An 11004-nucleotide genomic window follows, 5' to 3' on the forward strand; every position below is an offset into this window, starting at 1 on the left:
ACCCAATGCAGCGCTTCTCGATTCAGCCAAGTAAGTACTCGACATAGGCAGGCAGGCAGTAGTCATCACATTGTTGTGATATCACTTCTACCAAATACCCCCCAATGCCTCGCTTGGCGATACCAAGACCTCATATCTCCCGACGATGTATCGGCGGCCGACCCAGGCGCGATCTAGTCCCCGTAAAAGATTTTTTTTTTTTTTTTTTTTTCATCGAGGGTCCATAATCGATGAGAAAAATAGGGACCGAAACTAGGAACCGGCCGAGTAAGATCGGAGGCATCCGAACTTAAACAAGAGACCGTTGTCGGAAAGGCAGAGCCGGGCCGGGAGGCGGAGGGATAGCATAACCATGACCCCCAGAACGCTAGCCTTGGAACAAGGAAGCCGAGGCGACAAATAAAATACAACAAAAGGCAAAAATAAAATGTAATAAAATAGCTCGGAAAACCCAAATAACACCGATAATGCTTGGTAGGTATGGCTCTAGGTGGTATCGTTTTGAAGGTGGCAAACGCTCGGGTAGCCAAATCTGTCAAACGTCTCTATGCAAATGACTCGTTCGTTTAAAAATGAGGCAGATGATGGATGTGAGAATGCTTGCTTGCTTGCTCGTACTCCAGCGCTGTGAGGAAGGCTTCTTTTTCTGGTCAGGTCATGGCGGCTCGCTTCTGGATTAGGCTTTCATTTCCCCTCCTTTCAAGCCTAGCACAGCCAGTAGCTAGCCATGCCATCAGCCAAGTGCCAGCCCTTCCTAGTGCAGTCTGAGGTCAGATCCCTTGGAGATGATCACTTTCGGTTTGATCTGCTCTGGCTTCGCTCAGGTCCTCGGCCGACCACGTCAAACTCGTAATTTCGCAATTGCTGCTCGTACTTGGGGCTGCGGAGGAATTTTGGTACAGAGTCCTATTTTTTCCCTCTCGTTAGCATCCATCTGTCATTCTGCACCATCATCGCTCTGATCGGCATGTCCGAGAACGGAATTGGAGGCTGGAGGGGCGGTTTTTAGTCAAAACTTACACTAGCCATCAGCTTGAACACTGCGTTTTGAGCGTCCTCAAACAACGACGTCACCTCTTGCAGCGTGTCAATCATGGCCACGTCCTGTCCAACGGCCTTGGTCATGCGAGTTGCCAAGTTGTTGCGCAGTTGATGGTCAATGTTGAGTTCGCACGGCGATCCTGGAGCCAGGAAAGCGTTGTAGATACCATATGCCGAGGCCATAATCTCCTTGATTCCGTCCATGGCGTTAGTGTTGGGCGACTTTTGAGCCGCCCTTGTGGCAGCCTTGCAGCTACGCACAAACTCGTCAACATCTTGATAGAAGGACAAGTTTTCTTCGCAGTGGGTATCTCTTAGTTGCTCGCGGAAGAGGAGACGTAGCGCGGGGTCGTTGAGGATCTTGTCCAGACGCTGGGTGTTGGAGTCCCTAGTGATGCCGTTTCGCTGAGATGCGGCACCGCCTTCGCTCTCCGAAGGTCGGCCCCGAGAGGCAGCACCACTGACAAGATCCTTACCGCGTTGCGAGAGTTGGTAAATGGCGTATTTGGTGGGTTGGAACAGGTTACATCCGGGATTTTGCGACATATAAGCGCGGTCCTGGGCCACGGGCTCCATTAATTCGTACTCAACGAATAGAGTAGCCACCTCAACAGTCTCTCGCTTGTCCACGATGGTTGAGCAATCCATGAGCCAGTCAGTAGCAGCCTTGCCAGTGAAGGTGTCACGGTATGTCTTCCCGTTCACCTTGCGCTCGGCAGCCATCTTCACTCCTGTAAGGCCATCTCGGTAGTCATGCAGCGAGTCTGAATCGGCGGCGTTAACGGTAGTCTTGATGTTGCGGCCCTCGGAGCCAGCAAAGCGGCGGAAGATGACCTCGATTGTTCCTTGGTCGTGAAGAAGCTTATCAGTCTGTGGATCTCGCTCTAACAACACCAACTGGGTGGAGGCGAGGTTAGCCAATTCCGACACTTGCTTCTGTTGGATGCCGTTTCTAGCGCAGAATCTATCCAGAACAGTGATACCCTTGGGAGTTAATTGCCAAACAGAGCCCTTCATCGTGTAAACCTGCTGATATTTTCCGTCTGCTGATTCGATAAAGCGAGCCTCCAAAAATCGTTGACAGATAGAGCGGGCCATGTCCTTGGCCATGGAGAAGGTTGTGGTTGTGGTGGTTGTGACGATACGAGAAGGATCCTTGGGATCTGGCATACGGTTGGATTGAGAGAACTTCAGGGAGCCCAGGTTGTTGATGGCATCCTCGGACAGAAAAGTGTACTCAACCTTGGTCAATCGGACACGGTGGGCTGAGAGCGGCAGCAAACTGACGACAAGAGTTGAGAAGAGATCCTTGAAATCCTATTTGTGCAACAGTCAGTGGGTGTTTTTTTCTTCTTGTTCTTCTTTCCTTCTTTTTGGGGAACAGGGTTTCAAGAATACGCAATGGCGCAGAGGCTACGCGTGTGCGCGCACGAGGTAAAACGGCGCCTTAAAGGCACACCAAACAAGGTTGGGTAGGACAGCAGGGCGTACCTTTGTGAATGGACGGTCATCGTCCGTCATGCGCAACAAGCGCGAAGAAGTCTGATGCATCTTGTTTGCTGTGGAGGACTTGATGGGGGGCGGGAGGTTCGGGTCTGTGGACGTATAAGGCTGGGACGGCGGGTTGTTTGCCTGCAGAGTCTGGGGAGCGACTTTGCTGTCCAGATATGCACCCGAGGAAAGCGATTGGTTTGAGGAACTTCGTAGACGGTGGTACTTGTCCGGGCTGGAGGGTTCCGACGAGGGTGAGGAGCTCGTGAGCAAGGAGAGTCTTGAAAGAGCACCAGAAGACTGTCGAGGTCGAATGGCAGGCTCTGAAATAGCAGCAATGGCGTTTTGTGTGCGGTCAAAAGCTGAAGCGGCCAGGGCAAAGAGGCTTGTCGAAGAACGGTTGTTCAATCTCGAAACTGAGGAAGCCGTATGGCGATGATGGCTCTGCTGTGGATGATAAGGGACGTAGGCCGGCTGGTTTGGATTTGAAGTTGAGGTTGAGGTTGAGGCAGAGGAATTGCCGGAGGTAGCGGAGGTGTTGATGTGTGCTGGAGGCAGAGGTGTAGGAAGAGGCGAACGGTCCGAAATAGAAGAGCGTGGTGTGTTCGTGGTTGTATCCTGGTCCTGGTCGTGGTCTAGTGCGAGTGGTGTATCAGAAGGAGAGGCAGAGTGAACCGTGGGCCTTTGGTGTTGCGACAGAGTGGCCATCTAACGGGAACGAGAAAGGTCAGAAGGAGGGGAGTTTTGCGGTGACGGCAGTGGGAGAGGTTCAAATAAGAAGGAGGATGGATGGACGTGGTGGATGTGCAAGTGAAAGTGGATGTGGATGTGGGATGTGGATTTTTTTGGAAAATCAGTCCAACTAAAGGTCAAAGCATGCAAGACCAGACAGACCCAGGTGTAAGTGTAAGTAAGCGCAAGCAAGTGGGACACAGACTGTGAAGGAAGAAAAGGATAGATACCCTCAGGACCTAGAATAGGACAGGACTGAACAGCCTAGAGAGAGAGAGGGAAAGGATAGGATAGGGATAGGGATTAGGGATTGGCAGCCCCAGAGTAAAGAAAAAGAGAGGGTAAAAAAAAGGTGAGGGAGTACGGGCACAGGTACAGGTACTGGTACTGGTACTGGTACTGGTACTGGTACTGGTACAGGTACAGAAGCCCTCCCCCAAGACCGGCCAACCCCTACTAAAACTGAACTGAACTTGAACTGAACTGAACTGAATTGAGGGGGAGGGTGGGGTGTCAAACGGGATTCCCTCTAGTGAATGTACGGGCGTGGCCCTAACTGTAAAAGGTCCCCTCCCCTCCTGGTGGGTCCCTCCCGACCTCCGTTCTCTTCGTCTGTCTGAGGTCAAAAGGTGGGCGCTGAGAATAGCGGGCGAAATGGAGATGGTGATGGTCTTGGCCTTGGCTTTTCCCTCTCCACAACTAAAACTAAACAAGCAGTAGCAGAAGCAGTAGCCAGGGTCAAGGTCAGGGTCAGGGCAATCACTCGCGACTACTAGGCAGGCAGGCAGGTAAAGAAGCTACCTAGCTACCAGGGCAAGGGTAGAAAATCTCCAGCAGCTAAAAAAGAATCAAAGAGCGAGCAAGAGAGCGGAGACAGAGAGAGAAGAAAAAGAAGAAACAGAAAGAAAAATGCAGACAAGGGTCTATTCCATGTGGGCTTGCTTGCTTGCTTGCTTGCTTTCATCCATCTTCAACAACACCTGTGTCTCTCATGCTATGCTGCAACAATCCGTCTCGGAACGCCGGGGCCTGAATTGCTTTTCTGTCTCTCACTCTCAATCCAGTGATAAACATGTCTCCAGAACAAAAGACCCCATGTCCTGGGGCTTCAGCGCATCTTGGCGCTGGAGTTGGTGTATCGACATGTCGCCAGCCTGACCGGTCATCTCATTCTACCTATGTAAGGTAGGCAGGTCGGTAGGGCCATATGTATGGATGCATGTTCACCACGCCGTGTCTGCCGTAGCGTAGCGTCCCGTAGCACAAGACACCTACCTACAGCTTCTTTTGCAGAATTGACGAACCAATTCCCTTGAGTCGTAAAAAGAGGCTTTTGGTAACCTCTCGGCCAACAGTAGTCTCTCTTTCGTAGCGCCATTAATGCTCCCGGTCCCGTACCTTTGGTACAGCACATTGCCTGTCGGCTCCGACTGAAACATGGAGAACAGAGGAAAATAGATATCAGATATCAACAACTAACGTTGTTAGTTGCGGTATGTATGAATACATACCAACAAGCTGGAGAAGCCCGTCAGCAGCTGTACTTTAAGCGAACAGGGGCGTTGGCACTAAACAAAAAATCCTTTGATATCCAGCCCAATGGCATTGTCATGTCCATATGACAAACGAGATGAAGCTTTTTGATCACGATAACATGTCATCCGAATTGACATAGGTTTTCGTCAATCCTAAGTATCTGTTCCTCTTCAATTTCTTCTCTTCCAGTGCCATGCCCCATCAACACTGCAGCTGTGAAAAGAATGTAGGGCTTAAACCACCAAATCCACTGCTGGCTAGACTTTGACATACAGCATACCCGCTTCCAGCAACTTGCATGTCTGGTGTTGACGCACGCTGGGGCCCTCATAGCTCATATGCGCTATTGTTGCATTTGGGACTACATACATATATGCACTAGAGCGCTGTACGTAACGCGTTAGGGCATCAGATATGTTGAGGAGGGTTCACAGGCTGAAACTATTCGACTCTTTGAGCTTTGCGGAATGCCTGCACCATTTTTTGCTGATCTGCAAGCGGTCTGCAAAGCAAACTGCAGCACCTCCGCACCCTGCTACACCATACCATGTATGTATAGTACATTGCTTGACTGATCTGATCGGTTGGCGTGCAACAGGCATTGGGAGCGAGACACAACTGATTGACAGTAAAACGGCGGTTTTGAGGCGTTGTATGACGACTCAAGCCGGGATCAAATCTCCATTCTCAAGACCTTGCTCAAATCATCATATGTAGAATATGTTTTCCACCACTGTAGCGATCCGTACGGATTCCGCCGGTGGCTTGCCCGCCACGAGCGTCTCTTGTGCAACCATGAGAGGCGAGTGTCGCCTGGGTCGACGCCTCATTGCAAATCACAGCGATTGAGGACATCGCCTCACCAGCGCCAAAATCCTTAGTCCATCCAAAAGCGCTTTGTCGGCGGCAATGCACTATAGCAGACGCCTAGACAGGAATGCTTACATGGTAGATTTGCGCGAAAAGCCCGTTGCTGTCAGTCCATAGGTGAGACAGGTTTGTACCACGTACGAACTACTCCGTACTGTACACAGATTCCCGTCGATGAGAAACCAAGCCGGACTGCTGCATGCTGGCATGAACCGGAACGTCAGACCGGGACAGCCACAGGCAATGGCACAGTAGAATGTAGGCAAGCCCCGGTCAAATGTGACCTGTATTTTAGCGAATAATTAGCAAAGGGGGGAAATGTCTGAAAAGGCTGTGCTGTGCTGTGCTGTGCTCAGTGTGCTGTGCTGTCCCTATCTTTGTTCATCTCATCGTCCATTCCATCTGGGCTGCTGGGTAATAATCTTCTCTCTCGCATGGTGAACCAGTGAGTGGCTGCTGAGCCGCGGGCGTGTGCATGTCTGTCTCACCTCCCACAGTCAATCAGTTCTCAGCCGGCCCCTTGAATGCGCGTGGCTCCAGGGATTCCATTCATCATGCTAGGCTGTTTTCGGCTGGTAAACTTCCCTGTAGCCATGCTCAGTGCCTCCATCCACCGCATCACGTTGCTGCCATGCGATCAAAGCGCCTAAGTTCCTGTGCATGCAACCATGCCGCGGCTGGGCGTGGCTGCCCCTTACTCTGCCCCACGCGGCCTCTTTCACCAAGAAGTGCTTCCAAATTGCATCGGAGCGTGCATCCGAAGCTATTCCTGAGTTATTCACACCTCATTTGATGGGCATGCTGCAAGCTCTCCATATCTATGCACAAATTGTGAGCCATTGGCTTATTGCTACGGTGGTCTTTCAGATTAGTGACAGGGTTTTGTGTCTGCCGTCGGTTTTGAGTGTGGGATGCTGATGCTTGTTCATCTTACCAGGAACCGTCAATCACCTTGATTAGAGGTGATACTGAAACACACTTTTGAAACGACCTGGAGATGCCCGAATGAATCAAACACCAGATTCCGTCTTGACGCATGAATTTGGCCTTGTCGGCGTCCCAGAATTGACACTCCGATTACTTCCTTGATAGCTACCTCGTGCCATGTCATGCTCAAGCGTGGTAGCTCGACTCCCTGACTCCTAGAATCTGTGATCTTGCGCCTCATAAGTCCGGCATTCAGGGTTCTCGCAAATTGGCCAGATTTTGGTTAGAGTGAAAAGACTGGTGGTTGCAAATCGTGGCTAACGAACGCCATAGATCGCTCTGACCTCGTTCTGGCCTCTGTAGTGGGTAGTGTGTGTGTCTCCGTCGGAGATTGATTATTAGAGTACGGAGTATCGCTGAACCTCATTAGTCTACCACCATGCTTCCCAAGAGCTAGAGCCATCCATTGGCGAGTGTGCGTGTCAAGAAGGTTGGTAGAAGGATCACTACGGTGTGTGGTGTAGTCATGTAGGTGTATGTAGCACTCAGCCTTGGTTGGACTGCTGCTCCAGATTACCCCAAAGCACTAATTAATGCTGGGTTCAACGGGCAGGGCAGATGTACCAACCCAGCCGCATCTCACACAAAAGCCTGTCACTGTCAGTATGTATGTATCTAAATTATCCATCTCGGCTCTGTGGTGCTCACGTCACGCTCGGCTGACGTCCCAGCTTAGAAGAACGCCAGTGGATTTATGTCTGCCGAAGCGAAATTGTGATTCGCAGCACTGCGGCTTCTTTGGCTCCGAGCTCACTCCTTCTAGAAGGTTTCTGGAAACTCGTCTCCGCGGCATGGACCAGGGTCTTTGGATCTTGACTGGCTGAGCAATTCAACTCGACTCAAAGTTCCGTCCAGGAGCCAAGGAATCTGTCGCCGATGAGAAGCGTCTCGGTCGTCTTGCCGTTAGATCAGCTGATCTCCTCCTGCAACGTACCTAACCTTGAACAATATGGGATACGTATCCGCAATCTTCACAGCACTAGTAAGTCTCGTATGAATCAAGGTGAAGGAAACTTGGAGGGACTGAGGCTCAGGTTTCAGAAATAGACTGCCTAATGGAGAGGGGGAAAAAAACGGGCGACCAACAAGGAAGCCAAAGACCCTGGTAACTTCCTAGCATCCACTAACGTTAGTTCAGGGAAGGAGTCAAGCATTGGAATTTGGGAGTGACCTGTCTGACTGTTCGAGACACCCATTTATTATTGGAAGGAGGCTAAAAGCCGATAGGACATAGTTAGAGAAGGAACATGACAACACCATCAATTCACAACCGCGGTTTCCGATTGCGCCTCTTGGGGATAAGTTATCTACATTTGTCCTTTATCTCCGTGTTAGTCTGTTTGATACATTCCTTCGCTCGGGTACATCTACCGTTTACAATGCTGACTCTTAAAGTGCCACTTATTCAAGCCCTGTACAGGGACTAGAGGGGTAGCCTAATGACTAGGTGCTTCTCAGTGGCACGGTTATCATTAACCGTTAACCGATCCTGTTTGGCCTGTCTCCGGAGTAGCAAGCCTCATCAATGTTGGATTGAATCGTCAAAATTTAATGGTGTTGAGGTGACCTGCACGTTGATGTCACTGCCTGATCGATCGCTGCTGAATCGATAGCAACGGTCTCAAGTTCCAAAGGCATGTACAGTAGACAAGGAGCCAAGAAACTCTGCATGTCTCCCCATCTCACATATCACAGTGACTTTATGTATAAGCAGACTGGATGTTGTTAAATAAGATAGGGTATGTTTCGGGGTTTTCTCATCATACACACGAAACTGCACAAGCGTTGCGAAACCCTTGACGATAATAACAAGCAATCCAACTGTGGGTGGGTGAGTGAGTGAGCCGGGGCAGGTGTCAGAGTGGGAATAGTCGGGTTTGATGACCAGTCAATCTGGCAGATGAGGATGAATCCCTATGGCGTTCATCACATCCTTACACCGCAACGTAACTGAAGATGAAGGCTGACAAGAAGCCAGCCAATCCGTTTCCCTATCACGAAGTGACCTGAGCCACGATCACCAAGTCCAATTCATAGCTCATTTGTGAGCGCGGTGGGTATAAACTGGGGACGCAGGGTTCGAGTTGATCAGGGCACCATCCACAACTCTCAAGTTCCTTGGTGTTACTGTGACTGTGACTGGTCACCTTTCCAAGCAGGTCGGCATTCCCACGTGGCTCCATGACTGAGCTTGTCGTGCCGTGCAAGGAATCCGCTGCACGTAAAACTGCCATACAGATACGAAGCAATGGGTCCCCTCCTTCGCTTCGAAACACCGCCTCTCAAATGCGTACGGAGGACACGACGGTGCAACTCCACTTTATTGTTTCTGTTCTGTGGATATATGATCTGATCAAATAGGTATTCCTGAGTCTCGAACAGCGGTACATTATGGGACAACAAGGCTATCAATATCCCTGGCCAGGCATGACGCGTTTACGCGCGCATTTCACACGTTTGTCAGCGATCAGCACCATCTGAGTCCAGTACCGGAAAGGAGGTAATGAAGTGGCGGTATTGACGATTTGCAGATCCCCAGTTGAAGAAGCAACAACACCAAGAACAAAACAGAGAAAAGCAAAAACGAACGAGGGTGGGAGGCGTGATTTTAGCAGTATTACCTGGTTGGTTCTGGCGGGGTCCGCCACGTGGGTTTAGAGAGAGCCACGCGTTTGTGACAACCAAGCTGTGGAGTCGCTTAGGCATCTTTTTCTCTCTCTTCACTGTAACCTAAGGTACGTATCATGCTCACGTTCTAGGCCTCATATCAGCCCAACGATCCCGGAAACTTGTCACGGCAGTTCAAGCGATGCTCCTCAACTCACCAATTGTACCGGTACTAGTCGATGCTCAGTCAAGGCGTCGCCGTTGATTTGCCTCTCTTTTTCTTCTAGGCCCTCGCTATCCGAGAGTCTGCCGACGTCAAAGCTGCTTGTGCTACCGCGCGATCCACTACAGCTCTTGAAGCTTCGGGATGACTTCTCGTTGGCTGGCCTTGCCTGGGCGGATTGTTTTGATCGTTGAGAACGATTGGCTATGAAGACGTGCATGAAAGGCTTGGACTGAGGCGGGTGGTTCGACTTGACGTTTTCAACACAGAGTCCCGTTGCAGTTCTGCATTGAGAGCCATGAACCATAATGAAACGCTTTGCAACTCCAAATTGAGCACCGCATGACGCATCATTCCTCGGTGGCAGCTTGGTCGTCGTTAGACTTGTCCACGATACCTTGGTCAAAGTTTCACATGTACCGTACATCCCGTACTTACGGACTCTGCGGAGCCCCGACACCTGGGTAAGGTAGGTAGGTACGAAATCGTAAACAAAGCGCCCAATCCGGTCGACAAAACATTCAGCCTTCTCGTGGAGTCACGAAACTTGTGTATGATGAACATCCATTGTTTCGCCAGATCCTTCCTTCTACGTACCAACAACATTCGCGAAAATCCAACATCTGCAGGGTTCCAAATCAATCTGATTCGGTCCCCCTGTTCATGCTGCTTTTTAAGTTGCCACGCGAGAGGGTACAATGTACTTTGCCATGTGCATCGCACGAGGTAAGCGATCACGGAAGAGATCCGTCTAACCATTCCGGGATGACGATATCCACAAAATCTGCAGACAATCCCGTCTTGTTCAAAACATCAGATCAGACGACCAACAATTTCGCTCCCGTCACTTAGGCCAGAGGCTCTGACTTGATATCCTAGCTTAGCTGCGGATACAGCTGCCCGATGGATGCTCTCTCATTGCAGATTGACAGTCACGTGTGACCTCAAATCTGAGCTTCCAGCACGATTCATACTCATGCCTACAGCCTTACCGTTATCCTGGTTCGCCTGCAAAGACAACGGCCTTGTACGATCGCCAGCTAGACGGCTAGTAGACCTACTGGCGCGAGCTCCTGTGTCACGGCACTTGGTGATTACGAAATTGTCGGCATTGTGGCAGACCCTTCATATCGGCACTCAAGTACAGGTTTAAGCACGGCGAACCCCGAACTCCAGTGCAAGCGTAACTATATCATATCTATTATATGGCCCCTCCACCGGATATGAAAACGAGCAAGGTCAGGCTACGGAGGTGCGATTTTCTAGTCGGCGAACTAATAATGACTCCTGTACAACATCAGGGCAGACTAGGATGCGCCCTTGTAGAGTGAGGCCTGGCCATTGACTAGCCTTGCGGACAGCAGTACGCGGCTAGCGGGCGATCTGGTAGACGGGAGCCAACATTCGGGATTGATTTTCCAGGTCTCAATCACGTCTTGGCTCGATGATATGTGTATCTTGGTATACAAGATATGCATGTCGACAGGCATGTCGCTATAGGGCGCTAGAGGTTGTAT

At 50.5% G+C, this 11004-nt stretch overlaps 1 protein-coding gene across 1 annotated transcript; it reads right to left on the reverse strand.

Annotated features, from left to right (window-relative positions):
- Positions 1-789: 789 nt before the first annotated feature.
- Positions 790-3240, reverse strand: J7337_004590 (uncharacterized protein; the record flags this gene model as incomplete). The annotated part of the gene is made up of 3 exons (XM_044822282.1): positions 790-906; positions 1021-2358; positions 2533-3240. The coding sequence occupies 3 exons, from the start codon at positions 3238-3240 to the stop codon at positions 790-792; spliced, it is 2163 nt and encodes a 720-aa protein (XP_044683615.1).
- Positions 3241-11004: the final 7764 nt, after the last annotated feature.

This window comes from Fusarium musae, chromosome 3 (assembly GCF_019915245.1).
Source record: "Fusarium musae strain F31 chromosome 3, whole genome shotgun sequence".
NCBI lineage: Eukaryota > Fungi > Ascomycota > Sordariomycetes > Hypocreales > Nectriaceae > Fusarium > Fusarium musae.